The sequence below is a fragment of the Centroberyx gerrardi genome, chromosome 14 (genome assembly GCF_048128805.1).
Source record: "Centroberyx gerrardi isolate f3 chromosome 14, fCenGer3.hap1.cur.20231027, whole genome shotgun sequence".
In the NCBI taxonomy this organism is placed as follows: Eukaryota; Metazoa; Chordata; class Actinopteri; order Beryciformes; family Berycidae; genus Centroberyx; species Centroberyx gerrardi.
In genome coordinates, this window is record NC_136010.1 from 3,360,027 (window position 1) to 3,381,862 (window position 21,836).

The 21,836-nt window shown below is 41.6% G+C and overlaps 1 protein-coding gene and 1 long non-coding RNA gene across 2 annotated transcripts in view; both read left to right on the forward strand.

The window, feature by feature from the left end:
* The window catches only part of LOC144542309 (uncharacterized), a 710,732-nt gene that overhangs the window by 542,396 nt on the left and 146,500 nt on the right, over positions 1 to 21,836 (forward strand). The gene's annotated exons all lie outside the window — the stretch shown is intronic.
* cables2b (Cdk5 and Abl enzyme substrate 2b) overlaps positions 1 to 21,836 on the forward strand; it is a 36,870-nt gene that overhangs the window by 2,280 nt on the left and 12,754 nt on the right. Inside the window, exon 2 of the mRNA XM_071907640.2 lies at positions 19,400 to 19,495. Within this exon, the coding sequence (XP_071763741.1) occupies positions 19,400 to 19,495 (96 nt within the window). The remainder of the gene's footprint in view (positions 1 to 19,399; positions 19,496 to 21,836) is intronic.

Here is a 21,836-nt window from a genome sequence, read left to right on the forward strand (position 1 = left end):
AGAAAGAGGCAGCAGCAAGAGAGAAAAGAGATGGACTGTCATGCTACAGACTGTGTGAATGTTGTTCTATTATAAGGAAGTGAGTGATAGGAAGTGTGTGTGTGTGAGTGAGTGAGTCTAACTGATCTGGCAACATTTCAGGCGTTGCTTGCGATATGCTGTGTGTGTGTGTGTGTGTGTGTGTGTGTGCGTGTGTGTGAGGATGGATGGATGGGCCTCGTCATCTTGGCACCGTTACAAACCCGGAGAATGTCTGCCCCGCAGCGCCAAACACCACATAACCTATTTACACCTAACAACAGACTGGGACATTACCAGCAGCTGACTGGTAAATACTGGTTAGTCCACTGTACCGGCCACCAACCGACGTTTGGACCTCCTGTTGCATATATCTTGATTTATTCTATTATTTATTCTATATTGCACTGTTGTTTCTTTTTGCACACCCTTATACATGGTGTAATCTATGGCTGGGCGATATGGAGACGATTGGTCGCCTGATTTCTCCATCTTCCTTTCCCTCCTTCCACCATCTGCTGCCAGAAACTCTTTCAGCTTTAGCTCCGTTTGCTCTGGAAGAACAGAACCTCTTCCTGTTTTGTGCCGTAAAGCGATCCAGCAGATTTCCCTCCAGATCCACCAGGTGGAGAAACTATGGAGGATGAGAGTAGAGGCTGATAGAGGCTGACAGGCTGACCACTGATGCTCTGGTTTGTTTACAGTAATTATACTAATCTCTCAAAATTAATGTGGGAATGATTTATTGATGTTAAAGTGCTACATGTAGCTCCTTTTTAATGTCCTGTGTACTGTAATTATCGGCCGCATTATGTTTAAATAGGCCCATTTGCTCTATTATTATTATTATATTCTATTGACTTTGTTGGACCCTATCACTGTTTGCTGCTGTAACAACCCAATTCCCCATGGGGATCATTACAGTTTCATCTTATCTTATTCTCTTCTAAACATCTAGTTGTAAAAGAGAGGAAGTGTCTGGGGGGTTTTGGGTTAAACGAGCCGCTGTGGCTGCAGAACACAAAAAAAGTTTGTTTCCTGTCCTGACTAATAGTCAGGATTGAAATATCTGAGTTAAAATGCAGCCTTCTCCTCACCTACACACTTCCTGGTCTGATGAAGTTGGCTGTCGTCGCTTATGGAAATTAGTCATGCTCTGTTTAGCCTCTGTGTCTGTAGCAAAGCTTGTGTGTGTGTGTGAAGTGTGTGTGAAGCCTTGCCAGTCGGCGGACCAGCCAGCCAAACACTTCATTTGACTGCTGAGTTAACACACACATATTTACATTTTAACTGACCTACAATGAATGAGACACTTTAACGGGACACATGGCTGTTTTTTATTGGCTCAGATCTTATTTATTAACTGAACTATAGAACCATCTTGAATATGGAATAAAAGTTCTGTTTTCCACAAACTGCTAGCTGACAGAGGATTAGAAATGCTAAGCTAAAACAGAACTGTTGACACTTGTATGCACATCAGAAAAAAAACCTGGAACTAATGGCACAAGTAAGCTGTTAAGAGTCTTTTTTTTCCCCAATACAGATTAGAAAGCATGCACTTAGTGTGCAGGCTGAGTGTGGATGCTATGTTTTTTTTGTCTTTTTTTTTTGTCCCAGTTTTTTTGTCCCAGTTTCTTGAGTATGGACTCAAGAGTATGGATGTCTTGAGTATGGATGTATCTAGATTTCATAACCTTTTGGTTTTACGCACCAAGTTAAAGTGTGATCAGCTAGAGGGTGAGCACACTGTTGTTTTTTCAATAAAAACAAAGTAGAACCTATGAAAACACTTAAGGTTAGCATTGCTGCTAATCAAATTGGAGCTAGTAATGTCTAATGAGGATGAAACGCCATCACCAAGAAACTTAAACATGGCTGATCCATCGCTATTTATCACATCATTTCTTTCTGGCCAAAAAACGTTCCTGCCTCAAGGGAATGTAAAAACCTTTGACGAAAAACATCGACGAAATGTTCTCAAAATTTGCCGTTTCCATTCAGCTTTTCTAATTTGATACATTGTAATTTGTGTAAAAATACTTACATGGGAACCCGGCTAATAAGTTGATATTTTACATTTTAGACATTTAGCTTCTAGCATGTATCCAGAGTGATTTACAGTAGTGCTGAAACGATTAGTCGAAAATTAATCGATTATAAATTTGATAATCGATTGATCATTTTATTCATTTATCACGTAAAAATACAATACCAAACATTTGCTGGTTACAGCTTCACAAATGCTAAGATTTGGTGCTTGTCTGTTTCATATCATTGTAAAATAAATACTTACTGCTGGCTGCTGGTCAGACTGAGTAAAACATTTGAAGAATCACTTTGGGCTCTGGTAACTTGTGATGGGCATTTGTCGTTATTTACACTCAATGATTAATCGTTTAATGTAAGAGAGAAATGCTAGGAAAAGAAATGAGAGAATTGAAAGATAAGAGAGAGGTACAGTTTATGTTTTTTTGCTCCTGTAAAACAGCTGGTTTTAGAATATGAGACAATAAGATCTTTCTACTCAACTGGACATTAAACATTTATGAGTTTGGCTAAAAACTACAAGAGCCTCAAAGAAGCAGGGAACACACACACACACTGCGGTGACAACACACACACACACAAATACAGCCTACTATGACGCGCTCACACACACCTTTCTGTCTTTCATATGCACACATACACTCAGATATACACACATCTCTCTCTCTCTCTGTCTCACACACACACACAATGCAGTGACGCACACAGTACACTGTACACACACACACACACACACACTGCTTTCTTCTCTCAAACACACAACTCTGAAACACACATGCACTTCCCTCTCTGTCTTTCTCTTTCACACTTACACACTCACTGCAGTGACATATACACTGCTCTACACACACATATACACACACACAAACACACATACCATAACTGACAGCCACCCTAATTGACACAGACAGGTCACTTAGACACCTGCGGAAAAAAAGAGCAAAATCGTCCCTTTTCTGACGCTCTCTTAGCAACACACTGGGAACTCTGGGTAGACTAAACAACCCCCCCCCCCCCCCCCCCCCCCCCCCACAACCCTTCCCTTACTCTGCACTGCCTCAGCACTGTGTGTGTGTGTGTGTGTGTGTGTGTCCTTGTACAGAGTCTCTGTTCTACTGTGCACATAGAAAGACTGCGAACATTTTGCCCAGCCTCATTTTGAAAATGGGGCCATTTTGGGGTTGTATGCACTGGACATGATAACTGCCATGTATTATTATTATTATTATTTTATACAACAGTTAGTTCCAGGTCGAGTAATTTGATTGGACAAGAGGCATTCCACGAGTGCTGATATTTATGCTTTTTACTATATGTATCACTCCGCTTCACAGGTGTTCTAATATAATTGATTAGGCTACACAAAACTCTCACTTCTTTTGCACCTAGTAGCGACAGCGATATGAATACGTTTGACCTTAACTAAGAACGGTCGGCAGAAGAGAAGAAGAAAGTAGCTGGATTTGTCTGCGCAAACCTCAAAGTAGCAGCTAGCCTGCAGCCGGGAAACAGTTTACCTGCTTGGCAACACTTGGTAGAGGAATCCAGAGGGAACTGTTTTTGTTGGCGGAGACGAATAAAAGACAAAAATCATCTGCTGTCTCAAATTACCATTACTTGATGAATAGCTTTGTTTATACAACTGTTGGAAAAAATAATATCACACGAGAGGGAGTGCTGTTGTACCCGGCCTCGTACCTACGGAAAAAATAATCGAATCGAAATCCCATTATGAACTTAAGCAATTTCCAAATTTCAGAGGCTACAATTAATTTCTTCAGAGAGAGTTTTGTCCAAACTGGATTTGTGAACAAGGAGTTTTAGAGCTGCAGATGATCTCCGGTCCATGAATCAAAACCTTTCATGAGACTCACTTTTCTTTAAACAGTTTTAAAGTTCTAGAAAAATGATGACAAGAAAACTGAAGATGAAGATATGAATCACAGTTTAAATCGCAATTGCAATATTCTGTCGAATAATTGCAATTTGATTTCTTGTCAATATTTTGAGTCCTAATTCCCACATACAGCAGCACCCACCCTCCCTCCCTCCCCCTCTCTGTGTTCAGCTGTTACCTGTTGGATCAGCGTGACCACACTGACCGTGACACAGAGGACTCCCCAGGATCCAGTTAGCTCAGTTTGTCCTGGTTTCCACTGCAGACTTCTATTCTGAGTTAACAGGATCCCAGTAGGAAGGGACCGTCCTGACCCGGCTGCTGGGTCTGACTCGCTGCAGTGAGGGAGTCAGTCGCTGTAACAACAACGGCTGTAACATATTCACAAAAAAATCACATGTGATATTTTTTCCTCCCAATTCCAACAGTACAGCACTAACACGATTCATGTTGGGATACTTTATTATGATAAAGGCACTACTTAGGCCTGTACTTGTTTGTGCATTTTTAGGGAAACTGATCGATACTGAACAAAAATATAAACGCAACACTTTTGTTTTTGCTCCCATTTTTCATGAGTTGAAATAAAAGATCTAAGACTTTTTCTATGCACACAAAAGGCTTATTTCTCTCAAATTTTGTTTACAAATTTGTTTAAATCCGTGTTAGTGAGCACTTCTCCTTTGCCAAGATAATCCATCCACCTGTCAGGTGTGGCATATCAAGATGCTGATTAAACAGCATGATTATTGCACAGGTGTGCCTTGGGCTGGTCACAATAAAAAGCCACTCTAAAATGTGCAGTTTTATCTTGAAAAAAGACATTTATTAGGCACTGAACTATGGATCTCACATGACTAGGGCTACAGATATGCATTTTTTGAAAACCAGTCAGTATCTGGTGTGACCACCATTTGCCTCATGCAGTGCGACACATCTCCTTCACATAGAGTTGATCAGGTTGTTGACTGTGGCCTGTGGAGTGTCGGTCCGCTCCTCTTCAATGGCTGTGAAGTTGCTGGATATTGGTTCATATATTCTTTATGTCTAAATAATCAGTCGATTAATCGATCAAGAGCTGAAAAATCGACTGTCAAAAGTGCCATTGTATGTTTTTTCTGACTTTATCTTTTCAAATTTATAGCTAGACTGTTATTTTTTAACTATAAATAAATAAAATGTATATGTTTCACAAGGCTAAATTCCAGCTGATTAGCTTACATTAAAATCAACTGTGCAGATTTCAGTCTGAGCGATGATCAACACCATGCTCTACATGCCCATTATAGATAGAGGACTGTTAAACAAAAAAACACAGGTTAGACGTAGTTGACTATTCGATTACAGCAATCACAGATTAATCAGCAACTCCCTAATATTCAGTATCTGTGGTGGTGAAGCGCGGCTTAATGAATACACTGAAGGCCAGCGGTATCAGTGGAAGGTTAACCTGTGAGTGACGCAGCAGGACAGGGGCTCTGCCGGGGGAAACTACCTGTCTCCTGTCGGGACGGCCAGTCAGGCTCTGCTGGCTGAACTTCATCTGAGAGGCATTAAGGTTTTTCTCTCGGTCTGGACAGGATTAGCTGCTGGACTTTCACTAATCAGGGCTTTTCCTGGTTTAAACTGGGTCTTTAGTGGTGATGTCATGGCCACAAGACTTCACTGGTTAATTTTGCTTATAAGGGACATTAGCTGGTTTCAGGTAGGGCTGAAAGATACTGACAAAAAATGTAATTGCGTTTACAGGGTTAGGGTTAGTTAAAGTTTTTCTTGTCATAAGTTTTTTTAGAACTTTAAAATTGTTTTAAAAAAAGTGATTTTGTTTAAAAAAAAAAACTAGATGTGAGTGTGCAAGATTTACTGAGTTTGAGTCTGATGAAAGGTTTTGATTCATGGACCAAAGATTACCTGCAGCTCTAAAACAGAAATCCATTTTGGACACGCTTCTCTCTTAAGAAATTAATTGCCGCCTCTGCGATTTGGAAATTGCAGAAGTTCATATTGCAATATAGATTCAATTTTTTTTTTCAGATTAATTGTTCAGCTCTAGTTTCAGGTTGTCTGCAGGTTTCTTCAAGGTGAATTCAAGAGTTTTGAAGACCTTCTTAACACCAGGTGGAATGAAATATAAGACCAGCTTGTGTTTGATATAGCCTACTGGTGCAGTAGGCTTTCAGGAGAATTGAAGATATAACAAACACTTCAATATCACCGTATTACGTGATTATAAATAGTGGAAAACCATAATATTGCGATATATACGATTATCTTCAATGAGTTGTGCAGCCTTAATTTGAAGTGATGATTCTCAGTTTCTTGTGTTTTTTACTTCGGCGCTAAAGGAAAAGGCTTTTGGCCGCCATTTCCTTGTGCAAGAAAAAGCCTGCTAATTAGGGTGGGAAATTACCTCCAGCCACCAGCCAAATACTGGATAATCGGTGTTAGTTTACTCTGGAAGCCGCTGTCCAGTTGGCTGGTGGAACAGTGGAAGTGGCCGGTAGGTTTTGGCGTTGAGCAGCTGCTGTGTTTCCTCCCTGTCACTAAACTAGAAAGATCAAATGAAAAAGTGTGTTAGCTGTAAGGGTGTGTCTGTATAACTATGACTGTAATCTCTCTCTAACTAATCACTGTTAAGGTTAGAGTCAGTGTGTGTGTGTGTGTGTGTGTGTGTGTGTGTGTGTGTGTGTGTGTGTGTGTGTTTCTCATGGTCTCCCTCCCTTCTATTTTCTAAGTGACTCTCCCAGCAGAGTAAACAGAGTGAGCGCTTGTTTGACTGGAGCTGGTTGGTTGTCAGTCTTTCTTTCTTTCTTTCTTTCTTTCTTTCTTTTATGTTGTTCTTTTGTTCTTTCGTCCGTTCGTTTGTTTGCTCTTTCTTTCTTATAGTGTTTCGTTTCTATATTTTGTTTTTCTGTTCTTTTGCTCTTTCTCCTTATTTCTCCTCCCTCTGTCTCTCTCTCTGTTGAACTGCAGCTAGGTGGTTGTCAGTCCTTCGTTCTTTCTTTTATTCTTGTCAAGTCAAGTTTATTTATATAGCCCTTTATCACAAGCGTGTCTCAGAGGACTTTACAGAGAATGTGTCTAGCTAGGTCTAGCTAAACACAGTGGTGAACAAAATGATGCAGGACAAACATAGCGAAAAACACAAGGTAGGCAAGAGCAGAAATTCTTATTCTTTTAATGCTTTCTTCATTACATTCTTTTGTTCTTTCATTGTTTTTGTTTTTCTTTCTTTAATTCTCCTCCCTATCTCTCTTTCTTTATCTCTCTAACTCACACACACACTAATATACACTAGAATTCAACCAGTGGGTTTTTGAATCCCAATACAGATATTACTGGTGATTGAAGCTGCTGATATTTTATGCCGATATTGTATATCTTGACCATTTTCATGCCAAAAAATACAAAAAAAAATCAAAGTATTCAGTGTTTCCTTCATGATTTTCTTCTTCTCAGGATGGAAACAGCATTTAGAGCATCATGGGACACTAAAACTCTCCACTGAAACCCAGACTAATAATAAAACATATTCATACATACTTGTGTTGAATCTGATCAAAATATCTCATTAGAATCAATTCAGGTTAAAGGGGGGGTATCCTAGGATGTGGCAATTCTTAGTATTTCTGGTGATTTTGGTACTTAAAGGTGTGAAGTAATCACAGTAAAAAAAATTGAATCATGTTACTGTGCCATTTCCCCACAGTCACTAACTATAAAACACGCCCCCTTGTACAAGCCAGTCAGATTTTGCTCCAGTTTCTATATAGATGCTGGACTGTCTTAAATCGACCAATCAGCGCTAAGAGGAGGGCGGGCCTTCCAGAATGGCCAGCCAATCAGAGCAGTAGCTCATTAGCATAAGAAGCTGCTTATGTAAAACGACCTGTTTTCTTGTATGTGGGAAACAAACACTGGGAAGTGAATAGCTAAAGCTATAACTAAACAATTTTTACTGAAAAAAACTTCACAGATGTATTTTATAGACACCAGGTAATTATATAAAATTGCTGAAAAAGCAAATGATACCCCTCCTTTAAGGCTTCCCATAGACAACCAGTGTAGTATTAATTGATCAATTCTACAATAAATATGTAATCAATCAAACTGCGTCATATCCATCATGCCAGACTGGACCAAATCCCATTTTAATAAAAGACCATGCAGTATCAGCCTGATATATTGGTCTATTTACTTGATTTCTTGGTTTCAAACCCACACACACACACAAAAACACACACACACACATATAGACACACACACACACACCCGACAAAGTGAATTAATGTAAATGAAAACAATGGGATGCTTTGTTCCTCCAGCGCTGTGAGTTCTGTCCTGCAGCCTGCAGGAGCAGAAAACTTATCTGTTCCTGCTGAATCTGATTAGTTCAGAGTTACAGACACACCCTCTCTACCCACACACACACACACACACACACACACACACACACACACACACACACCTAATGTGCACATAAGCACGCATATGGTGTACACACTGCTTGACTGTCAGCCTCTCTATCTTTCACACACACTCTCACACACTATCCCTATACACACACACACACACACACACACACACACACACACACACACACACACACACACACATCTGAGGAGGTTGTGAGAACAAACAAGTCCAGAGAGGAGATGGAATCTGGGTGACATCATCTGTATGTCTTTGGGTGTGTGTGTGTGTATGTGTGTGTGTGTGTGTTTGTCCAAACATGCATGCTTCTCTAGTGAAAACAGAGCCTCAACCCCACTCCCCTCCCAACCCACAACACACACACGCACACACACGTCATTTCTCTCTTTCCTTTGGTCATATTCAGACTTCCTGTTGTTCCTCTTCTATAGGCTAGAAGTGGTGTGTGTGTGTGTGGGTGGTGGTGTACATCCTCAGCCATTTTGACAACCGTGTGTGTCCTCTATAAAGTAGGGCTGCAACTAACGATTATTTTCATTGTCGATTAATCTGTCGATTATTTTCTCTATTAATCGATCAATTGTTTGTCTATAAAATGTCCGAAAATGGTGAAAAATGTCGATCAGTGTTTGTCTTGTTGTCTTGTTTTGTCCACAACCCAAAGATATTCAGTTTACTGTCATAGAGGAGTAAAGAAACCAGAAAATATTCACATTTAAGAAGCTGGAATCAGAGAATTTTGACTTATTTTTCTTAAAAAATTACTCAAACCGATTAATCGATTATCAAAATAGTTGGCGATTAATTTAATAGTTGACAACTAATCGATTAATCGTTGCAGCTCTACTATAAAGATGATGCGACCTCCACACACACACACACACACAGACACTTCATGTTCTCCTCATGTTTGCGTTAGTGTATAATATGGTATATGATGTATATGTAGTATGTACACACCACCAGTCAAAAGTTTGCACCCACCTGATTGAATGTACTTGAATGTTTTTCATTCTTAAAGCCATTCTGATCTAAAGGCTTCTGCTTAAATGTATGATTTTCTTTCCAAAGCCTTTGCCTTTCCATCAAGGCAAATAATCTAAAATATGAGATAGTTTTGATTTGTTTAACACTTTTTTGGTCGCTGCATAATTCCATTTGTGTTATTTAATAGTTTAAATGTCTTTACTATTATTCTCAAATGTGGAAAATAGTAAAAATAAAGGAAAATGTGTGTGTCCAAACTTTTTACTGGTAGTGTATACAGTATATGATGAAGTATGGTATATAGTGATGCAGTATGTATAAGATATGGTATGTTAAGCCCTTTGAGTCATGCGTGTGATAAAGGGCTATATATAAACATGACTAGACTAGACTGAACATCATGCATGCTCTATTCCAGTCACGTCCTGCTTCACAGTCACACAGCTACACACAGTCAAACGTGGGAGCTGCCCAGGGCAACCACAGTCTGACTGGTGGCCACTGAGCCGCTGCACTGGAGCAGCGGGGGGTTAAAGGGAAAATCCACATTAACACTGTTGGTGATGTACTTTGCATTTCTGGGTCCATTTAGTAGAGTTTGATAGCACAAAACGTTCCAGCGACCTAAAACCTCAGCGGTAAACGTCAGGTTTTGGTGTCAGTCCCTCAGAATCAAAGAGCGAGGGCTTCTTTCTAGAGCCGCCATTTTGCACCGAGAGACGTTCAACAATCATACAGGGAGAAATCCATCGTAGAAGAGGAGAGAGACCAGTTTCTCCACCCACAGGAGCAGGAGAGAGACCAGAATGCACTGGTAACAAAGTAAAAGGAGGAAAGAAAGGGTAACGAAGGAAGGAAAGAGAGGGCAAGAAAATGGTAATGACAGAAAAGATGAAAGCATGACAAAAGGTAGAAGATAGACGAGAAGGAAAGAGACAGAAAGCAGAATAAATGAATGTTTGGGTGAGTCAGGCAGAGGGAGAGCAGGAGGAGAGGTGAACCATGGGAATAACTGCTAATCTGTTAATCTGGTGATGTAAGACACACCACAGACCACTGGGTAACCTCAGTGTGTGTGTGTGTGTCTGTGTGTGTGTATATACAGTACGTATATGTATGTATAGGTGTGTATATCTGTATGAGAGTGTAAAATAGGGAATGCATGCATGTGGTGAGAGAGAGAGAGAGACTAAGAGAGTGTGAGGGAGTGTGTGTGTATATCTGCATTTCTGTGTGTGAGAGATATGGGCCGCATATTTTTGGTTTGTGTGTGTGTGTGTGTGTTGCTCAGTCAGAGGTTCATGTAATCTATGGCAAGTCCAGTGTCAGTCAGTTGGTGCCAGGAGTGTGTGTGTGTGTGTGTGGTAAGGATATAGGCAGCAGGACATTTAATTTATGGCCGGTCCACATACACACAGTCAGTTAGTGACAAAGTGTATCTGCGTGTGTGTGGTAAGGATTTAGTATGGGGGGGCGGGGTATTTAAGTAAAGCTGTGTGTGTGTGTGTGTGTGTGTGAGAGAGAGAGAGAGAGAGAGAGAGAGAGAGACTGCTGATCGTCCTGCTGAACCCGTAAAGCCTCTCTGATCTCACACACACAGACATGGAGTAAGAGAGACAGATAGAGAGATACAGATACAGTGAGAGAGAGAGAAATGAGGACAGAGAGAGAGAGGGACATAAGAACAATGAAGGGGAGAGAGAGAGAGTTGAATTTACAAATCCACTTTAAGTTCCTTATACAGGTCAAGGTATGAAAAACAACCATCTGTGCAATCCAAAACACACATTATACACCCTCCAGTACAAACAAGGACCAACATAACACATACACACACACACACACACACACAAAGGAAAACAAAGTATATACTTGGCATGTGGACAGAGGGAGATGAGGAGATGTAACGGCAGAGAGAGAGAGAGAGATTTGGGTGGAGAGAGCAAGAGAGTGAGCTGAGGGCAGAGAGAGAGAGTTTGAAGGACAGATAGAGCGATGAAGGCAGTGTGTGTTGACATAAGACAGCGGTGTGTGTGTGTGTGTTTGTACAGTCTATTTTGAGCTGAAACACACCGTCTGTGATCAGTGTAAGTTGTATGGGGAGAGGAAGCAGCGAGTCTGACAGATACAATAAGACCAAACTTTATTGATCCTCAAGGGGAAATCAGTAGAATATAGACAGAATATACAGAATATAGACGGCAGTACAGTACATAGAAATATACAACATGCTCATAGAATCAGTACAACACACCACTCTGCAGTCAGTAGGTGAGAGTGAACGCTCTGTCGTTTGAGCTTTGTCCACACTAATGCAGATAGGCTAAAAAAAAAAGGGTAAAAAAAAGTCTCCTGTCCACACTGAACCGACAAAAACAGCCAGACACCAGCTTTCTACCACCAGCATTTTGAAAAGCTCGTTGTTTACAGAGCGATCGTGAAGAATGAAGTCCGTTAGCGAGTTAAGTTTCCGAAAAAACGGCGAAATCAAAAAGTGAAAAAGTGTCAGAGTAGAGTTTGAGGCTCTCCAGCCACAACCAGCGCTCCATGAGGCGTTGAAACAGCCGATACAGCCTGGATGGATCACATGACGGCGATACGCCTGAGATCACATGACCATCACACGTCAGCGTTTTTCCCCGTCCGCACTACAACACCAGACCGCCGTTTTCAAATGTATCCACTTGGGAGAGCGTTTTCAGAAAAGCTCTGTTTTCGGTGGTGGAAAACGCCGGCTTAGTGTGGATGGAAGGGCAAAAACGGAGAAATAAAGATGCGTTTTCAAATGTTTCTTGATTAGTGTGGACTAGACATTAGAGCTGCAACGATTAATCGATTAGTTGTCAACTATTAAATTAATCGCCAACTATTTTGATAATCGATTAATCGGTTTGAGTAATTTTTTAAGAAAAATAAGTCAAAATTCTCTGATTCCAGCTTCTTAAATGTGAATATTTTCTGGTTTCTTTACTCCTCTATGACAGTAAAGTGAATATCTTTGGGTTGTGGACAAAACAAGACGTTTGAGGACGTCATCTTGGGCTTTGGGAAACACTGATCGACATTTTTCACCATTTTCTGACATTTTATAGACCAAACAACTAATCGATTAATTGAGAAAATAATCGACAGATTAATCGACAATGAAAATAATCGTTAGTTGCAGCCCTACTAGACATCAGTTGCTTGAGTCTCGGTCAGCTGTTGTGTGTTGGAGAGGGAGAGACGCCATCAGTCTCCTCTGTCTTCTGTTCTGTGTGTGGGAAGCTTGTCTCTCTGTGTTTGATTTCTGCTTCTATAGTTTTAAGGCAGTTTTAATGGGAACCCAAGCTGGGGGCCTTTAGTGTCCTTGTTGCCTCCTAGCTCTTGTGGGCTCCACACCTTGAGTTCCCTTTCAGAAAAAACCCTTTTCTTTTGTTTTGTCAGTGCTTGTGTTTGCCCTCTCCCCCCCCCGCCTCCTCTCCTCACGACCGCTTCCGGCAGACTGCCTCGCTTCAGGGAAACATGATAGCATTAAGGTAGACATTGTTGAAAAAAAGTGAAGCCGACTTTAAACTCCAATCTAATTTTGGATTGAAACCAGAGAGTTTTTTGGAGTGGGAGAGGGAGGGAGAGACGAAGAGACAGGAAATAAAAACAAGTGAAAGAGCTAAAAGTAGCGTTGGTCTAGATGGGAAGATTAAGGCTTTTTATTTTTTTTTTTCCTCAGAGTTCCTGGATAATCTGTCTGTTTTTTCCTTGTAGCGCTGCGACAGACTGTGACTGTTAGCCGGTACAATCTGGCCGACAGCTGACGACACAGAGGAAGAGGGATGGAGAGAATTAGAGGAGGGGGATGGGGGGATAGGGCTAAGGAAATGGAGAGACAGATGAAAGAGTGAGAAAGAGTGGCGGTGTGTTCATATCAAGCATGTTCTGATCGGTTTATCTGAACTCTGCAGCGTTTCCTCCTTCAGTTCAGTTGGTTTGTCCAGGTGAGAACGATGACCTTTGAACTCTCGAGAGTCTCAGTCCTCTAACAAGAGAACTGCGCTGCGGTTCGTTAATCCAACCAGCTACAGGAAACCACCCCAAGACGCAAGGGATTATGGGTAGAATGAGACAGATGCAGGTTCCTCATGCTTTGAAAGCCTAGCAGAACAAAATTAAGTCTGGACTGATGCTCATATTCAGCTATTTCTTCTTCATGTGTTCTTAACTGGTATGAACACCACAGAAGAAGAGACAGACAAGTCCATCATGTTAGAGATAAAGTTATAGAGACTGGAATTGACTGAAAGGTTGATATTCGAATATTTTTTTCCTGATAAGTTGCGATACATTTCTTTAATGTGTAAATTGCAGTATCAGTTACATTATTACAATAACAGGTTTTATTGCATTTTCAACACTTTTAGAAGATTTGATTTTATTCCATTTTAACCAATTATTACTTTATCCAGCTGTTATTGCATTATCATTTGCTACATGCGTGTTCACTCAACTTTCCCTGGAGAAAAAAAGGTTTAGAGTAAATGATGAGAGAGAGAGAGAGAGAATACAGCAAGCAAAGAGAGATGAAGGCAGAGAGAGTTGAAAAGAGAGAGAGAGACAGTGAAGCATGGAGAGAGACAAGATTAATGAAGGCAGAAAAATACTGAACAAAAGCGTCCAGCAAATGTTAGATTATTTGAAGAAGAGAGCGTTTTGACAGCAGCGAGGTTTGCATCGGGTTTATTTTGAGCGCACACATACACCGGCTATTATTAGTCTAACTCAGGCGCTGGTCAACTTTTTTCAGCCCGCGACCCAAACTGAATAAATGTAGCGTTTGTCCCAGGAGTCCAGGCTCGGACAAATATATTCCTGCAGTCCCAAGGAAAACAGACCAGCAGCTCAGTCTGGTCCTGACCCACAGATTAAGAGGGCTAAGTCAGTGTTTCCTCTGTGATTTAATGTAGGAGTGGTGTTAGGGGGTTTGGGGGTCGTTTTAGTTTGTAGTCTGTTTTAGTTTTTAGGCTTAATTCAAGAACGAAAAACAGGGAAATCCGCACTCTCAAAAAGATATCTTGATTGATTTATTTAACGTGTTTCAAATACATTTTTTCGGCTCTGGAAATTGTCCGAAATTATTTTTTGTTGCTCAGCTGCCAAGGGCTTTTAAACTAAAAACAATTACCTGCCAAATATAGCTTTTACCAGCTGCTCGCTCACTCACTTATAAAATGGATCAAGTTTGTAATTCATTATGATGAGTTATCGTGTCAAAGTTGGCGTTCAGTGTGGGAAACCCTTATTGATTTATCCAACAAACACAAATTTTACCGGCATTTGGCGGTACCTAAACACATTCAAACATATGAAGAAGTATGGTATGCTTTGAAAAATGGTCGGTAATGTAAAGTATGGTAAACTATGGTTCTTTTAAAAGAAAGATTTAGTGTCTGTCATTATTTAGATACTTCTGCTGCTAACAAGGGCTTATTTATTGGCTCAATGTTTGTGAGGCTGGTCATTACTGTTCATTACTGTTTTCCAGTAACGACCCCAACACTGCTGCCAACACAGCCAGACCTCTTTCCACATTTGCCTGGATAACTGTGAAATCCTGTTTTTCGACATATATATGCAAACAAAAGAGCTATACAGTCTGACAGGCTGTACCACTGTTAAACGAACAGAAAGCAATATTATGGGAGAAGAAAACATGGCTGCAATGAGGGACCGTTTGCTTAATGTTTTGGAATAGCCATGACATTTAGCTAGTTTGGCCTTTAGTTAAACGGCATGTAGAAATAAATATTAGCAGAAAAATAATTTCCTCCCAGGTCTAAAAGTAGCCTAGCTCTACTTTGCTGTTTTTTCTTTTGGGTAATTGGCCTTTTGTACGAAGGCATTTACAGAGTAATGTTTGTAGCATTAGTAGAAAGCTGGGGTTGGGGGGACGAGAAGGCTTGCCTCCGCACCCTGGTTATAGAGAGCGTCCCGTAACCGAGAGGTCACATGTTCAATCACCATCAAAGCCTCGGTGTCCTGTCAAAATGAGCCTAAACCCCTTCCTGTTCGCTCACTGTCTCATGGAGTAAGAGTGTCAGTGAAATGTTTTTGTTTGGGTAGCTGGCCTTTAGTAAAAATGACATAGACCCCCTACCTGCTGAAACCCGGCCTGTCTCTGTGGATAACATCAGCCAAAACCAAATGTGAATGTAATGTAGAAAGAGGAATTTGCTGCTTTATTTTGGCTGGTTGACCTTTAGTGTAATGGCAAGAAGACAAAAATATTTACAGAAAAAAAATGCCTGTTTAGAATAGCAGAAATTCATCCTAAGCCTAAAAGTAGCCCGGCTCGACGTAGCTGTGTTTATTTTGGGGACATTGGCGCTCAGCAAGATGGCATCTAGAAAGTAATATTTGTGGAAAATAGGGCAGAGTGACAGAGCGTCCCGTAACAGAAAGGTCACCGGTTCAAGCTCCACGTGCCTCGTCAAAATGTGACAGTGAATTCCTAACCTGCTCGCTCACTCCCACTCCCTCAGGTCGGCACACTGTACTGAACATCCGGCCATATTTGTCTTTATCTGAACACCAATCATCATCATCATCATCATCCTCACCCGTCAGGGAAACAGCAGACAGGATCTTTCCATTCCCACACGATGGAAACTTTCCACAACATCCCAGAATGATGTGGACGGCCGGTTCCCATGGAAGTGTGTCGCTGCTGAGGTTGTTGTGAGAATGAGTCTGCAGATCTATAGCTGAGATACTGGGACATATTTAGAGCTGCTGGGCTGACCTGGGCTTCAATTACATTTACAGTTTACATTAAAGGCATTTAGCTGACACACTACTATCAATATTATTATAGCTTTTTTCTTAAAAAAAAAAAGTGTCGCTTGTTCTATACTTTTGTTTTTTGTTTTTACATTTACATTTTGATAATGTTCGTGTTTTAACTTTAATTGGAGGATTACATGGTTTTCTGTGGGATGACAAAATTCTACAACTCCTTGACCTTATGAAACCTTTTCAAAACCCACTGGATACACTCAGAAATACACGGTGGTCAATCTGGAAGTACGGCTGTTTTTCCTTAGTTCCTGAAAAGTTGACATTTGGGAGATGCAAGGTTTTCACTCCACAGCGATTCAAAATATTTAGAGGTTTGGGATGAACAGTGATGGTAATGGCGAACAAATGTATTTATTTATTTAGTTATTTATTCATTCATTCATTTGTCGGTCTGTCTCTGTCTTTAGTTGTAGGGATTCCAATCACTCTAATCCACTCAGTGTAATTAGGAATTTCTTTGCATCACCTCTGGTAGGGTACAGCAGTGTTTTGCTCAAGATCATGTTGACACAGATTAGCTTGTTGCAGGGATCGAACACATGACTCATCATCCTCATCCTCATCCTCATCCTCATCCAGGGAAACGGCAGACAGGATCTTTCCATTCCCACACCATGGAAACATTCCACAGCATTCCGGAATGCTGTGGAGTGACGGTTCCCATGGAAATGGAACGTTAAGAAGATTCCATCATGTGACCGTGGGTTCTCAGTGGCATGTTCACAAACACATTACATTACAGTCGATACGAAACATAAAGTAGACTCGATAGAAAAAGAGCTTTAGGTTTATATTGGGGGTTTAGCGTTTTTACTGCAGCAGTATTACCTGAGAGGAGTTATTGATCCTTTATTGATCCATGGGAGAGACTGCTGACTGAGCATCATAGTCTTTTAAGCGACGCCCTGCTTCATAAACTTCCAGTTCCACACCTGGGAGCTGTCCAGAGAGAGAATGATGCCGTGGTGCCGTCCAGGGTGTTCAAATGACAAAACAGCTGTCTCACTACCTACGACAGATCTGCAAAGATGGACGGTGTGGCAGCATTGCATTCTGGTCTCTCTCCTGCTCCTGTGGGTGGAGAAACTGGTCTCTCTCCTCTTCTACGATGGATTTCTCCCTGTATGATTGTTGAACGTCTCTCGGTGCAAAATGGCGGCTCTAGAAAGAAGCCCTCGCTCTTTGATTCTGAGGGACTGACACCAAAACCTGACGTTTACCGCTGATGTTTTACATCCTGAAACATTTTCTCATATCAAACTCCATTGTTGCTGCTGGAAATATCTGGCGGTGACGTCACCTCGTCTACGATTGGCCGGTTATCCACCAAGAAGAGAAGCACAACAAACTACTGAATGGAGCCAGTGCATCATCAATAGCTGCTTTTAACAGAGTTCAAAATAAGATGACAGGTTATTGATCCCTGTGGGGAAATTAGGTCCCGCTGGTCTATTTTTCCTTTAAATATGTTGAACATGAAGTGTGTGAATTGTGTTTTCGGGGGGAATTCTCCTTTTTAAAACATTTTATGTGAAGGGACAGACAGAAGGAACAGAAGCAGCAGAACATCATGTTAAAGGATGAATGGTTGCATAAGGAGACTTGGCTGGCTGATTGGACACTACTCGCATCTAACTAGAGGCTTCCAGATGTAGCTGCGCCACAGGCACACACACACACACACTGCACACACACACACACTGCACACACACACACACTCCACAAACACGCTGCATGCACACACGCTGCACACACGCAGGAACACAAGCATATCTACACACACATATAGTAGAAATCACACACAAATAGGCATCATACAAGCGTACATAACCCAACGTACACACACAGACATCACACACACACACACAGACATCACACAGACACACACAGTTCCCCCTTCTCCTCCTTAGTGATAACAGTGATTTAAACTCCACGTGTGTGGAATCACCCAGGCCACCCAAAAAGCCTAACAGATGGTGTGTGTGTGTGTGTGTGTGTAAGCATGTGTGTGTCTGCCTTTATCTCGGTAAGCATGTTTGTGTGTGTGTGTGTGTGTGTGTGCAGTTGTGTAACAGTTTTGCTTCTCAGCAGAAGGTCTTAGTGTTCTGGTGCCCTGCCGGGGGCTCGTGGCTCAAATCTGCTTGCTTCGTGTGTGTGTGTGTGTGTGTGTGTGTGTGTGTGTGTGAGTGAGTATTTGCAATATGTGTTTGGGTATACGTGCCATGTGATTTTACATAAGTGTCCTATATGTGTGTGTATGTATGCAAATGCATGCTGTGCAGACATGCAGTTTTAGTTTGTGCAGATGGTATGTGAGTGTGTGTGTGTGTGTGTGTGTGTGTGTGTGTTCCATGCTGATGTCATATTATGCAACTGCACTGATGTTATTGAATTGGCATGATTGCATCTTCTGTTCTGGTCTGATTGGTTACAGTCTTTTCTGATCTAGTCTGGTCTAGTCTTTTCTGTTTTATTTTGGTCTTATCTGGCCTAGACTGGTCTGGTCTGTCTTATTCTGGTCTTATCTGGTCTAGACTGGTCCGGTGTAGTCTGGTCTGGAACATGTACACTTACCGACCACTTTATTAGGTACACCTGCTCATAAACAGAAATCGCTCCTCCAAAGAGTGAATCATGTGGCAGCAACTCAATATATAAAGCATTCAGACAGGGTGAAGGGGTTTAGTTTTTTGACTTTGAGCGTCTGACTGTCCGGCATCAGAATCAGCTGCCGTCCTGGGACCTTCACACTACAGTCTGTAGAGTTTACAGAGAAAACGGCTTGTTAATGTCAGAGGTCAGAGGTCAGAGGTCAGAGGAGCATGGACAGACTGGTTCAAGCTAACAGAAAGAACACAGATGCTCCAATAACAGTCTTGACAACAGTGGTGTGCAGAAGGGCATCTGAACACACGAGTTGTTGGTCCTTATGATAAATGTTGCTATAGCAACAGATGAGCCAGCCGCTACTAGATAGGTCACAGTGAGGAGAGGAAGCGTGTGTCGCTTGTTCTGTACTTTTGGTTTTTGTTTTCTGTTTTCGTTTGTGTGTTTTATTCAGATGATGATGATCAGGTGATGAGTCTTCTGGGATCTGCATTCATGACTGACTGAACACAGTATGGGACTGTTCATTAATCTCTCTCTCCCTCTTTCTCTTCCTCTTTCTCTCTCTCTCTCCAGGACTCGTAACCTATCAGGTGGTTCTCCCAGACCTCGACTCGCCAAGAAGATTCACTTCATCAAGAATATGAGACAGTACGACACGCGAGGCAGCAGGTGGGACACACACACACACACACACACACACACACACACACACACACACACCATATCTGTTCAGGAGTGTTCTGGGACAGTAGACATCTCATTGTTCCACTTGGCCCAGCCAAATCTCTTTGTCCTAGCGGTAGAAAATGTTCAGCATGTTGTCCCATGCTGGTCGTGGACGGCGTGTCGTGTTGCAGCACATCAGATCACAGCAGGGTCACTAACTAACGGGGGATCGGGGTGAAGACGCCCCATGAAAGTTCACAAAATGCTCATGAATTTAAAAACGAGGGGGCAAAAAAATGTTCACGTTTTTTTTTTTTGGTTGAGTTTTCGAGTATGTGTGAATGTGACTGCTGTCCCCCGTGGGCCACCACTGGTGATTAATGGGAGTCTATTACTGGCTGGTCCTTTCCCATGTGTTCTGGGTGAGAAAACATGAGAAAACAACCAAGTATGCAGCCTGAAGCAGCAGAAAATGTTGGTGCAACGCAGCCAGCAGGAGGTCGACCGACTCAAACCACTGCAGCAACAGAAAATAAAATAACGAATATGGTTAAAAAAAAAAAAGAAAACTCAACAATGGAAGGTGAAGATGGACTGGTTGGGGACACAGAGTCTTCTGGAAGGCCTGCCACTAGATTCCAGCAGTGGGAACGAAGTTAAAACAAAACAAATTCAGTGTTTATTTGTCAATATGTAATTTTGCCCCTGAAAAGGACCAAAATGCCCCTAAAAATCAGATAGCTGCATTCACCTGGCGTCCCAGGTGTAAATCACTCCCTGATTAGATGGCTAGAATGAAAACCAGGGCCACAAAGTTTGCGCGGTGTCAGACGTGTTGCAACGGCTTTCGAGATACGTTTGATCCAGTTGACGGCGATTCTGCATTTTCGTTGGCTACGTACAAACACCCGCAAGCCCTGGGTTCCATTCCCTGTAGCTCAGTAGGCATCAAGGCACCGACACCGTCAGGGTTAGGGGTTCAATTCCCACCGGGGACACCCGTGTACCGCTGCCATTTTCCTGTAAGGCGCTTTGGATGAAAGAGCCCACCCAATGCCATCAGATCTGCTGTGATGAACGGATCTGTCAGCGGCAGATAGAAGGCTTCCATCCCCAGAGGAAAGCTGAGTCATGTTCCAGCAACTCTGCTCGTTCCCACTGAATCCCTGGTGACGCTCTGATCTTGACTTTCCCAGACAACACAGGGGACTAGGGGAGTGTGTGTGTGTGTGTGTGTGTGTGTGTGTGTGTGTGTGTGTGTGTGTGTGTGTGAGGTCTCAGCAACACACGCAACAACAACTCCACACTTATCACAATCTCTCTCTCATGGCAGTAGAGATCAAGAGGACAGGGCAGTTTGCCACAGGGCAGGAAACTCACTTGATTGACATGTCGCTCTTGTTTGTTTATGGTAATTATAGTGATGTCTCAAAATTAATGTGGTAATGATTTATTAATGTTTAAATGCTACACAAAGCACCATGAAGTCTAGTTTTGCAGAAGACAGCCACTCATTTACCTCATATAAGTCTAAAACTGTAAACTGCAGTGGTGCCTTTAGGTTAGTGTTTCTCAACGTGGGGTCCGGGGACCATCAGGGGTCCTTGATGGGGTTCCACAGCAAATTTATGAATTGTTAAACTTCACCACTTGTGTTATATTCTTTACAAGAATATAACACACTTAGAGAATGTAGAAGAATGACTGTTTTGGTCATAGTTTCACTGTTATCTCTCTACCTACAATACAGACAGTCATGGGATTCTGGACAAAATCATATCTAACAATAATATTCACAAAAATATCTCAGAAAAATATCCTCAGAATCTCATCAAATGGGGGTCCGTGGCTCTAATGTGGACATTTGGGGTCCTTGATATGAAAAAGGTTGAGAATCATTGCTTTAGGTGACAAGATCAGTAGATTTGAGCTGGGTTTTTTTTTATGTTTGTATGATAAAACACTGAAATACATGCGTGGTCCCAGGAATGATGAATTTCAGGGGATGACATCATTGTCTCGTCTATTTATTGATCCTAGAATTAAGGTTTACCCCTGGACTAAATTCTCTTCCCAGTGGGATCTCCAGTGCAAATGCATGTTTGCCTCGGCTCAGTTAATGTCTGTGAAGCTGCAGCTGCAATGTTTGGATTCACTAAGCCACAGACTCAAAAATTTTTTTTTATTCCAGTGCGACTATCTAAAAGAAATGATATAAAAGTGTCAGCTGCAAGTTTTATTATTTTTAATGACTAGTTACTATCCTTCAATTTGATGTCAAATTCCACTGTGTAAAGCCTTGATATAAAATCAAGCCTCTGTTTAAATTATGAGTAGACGATTA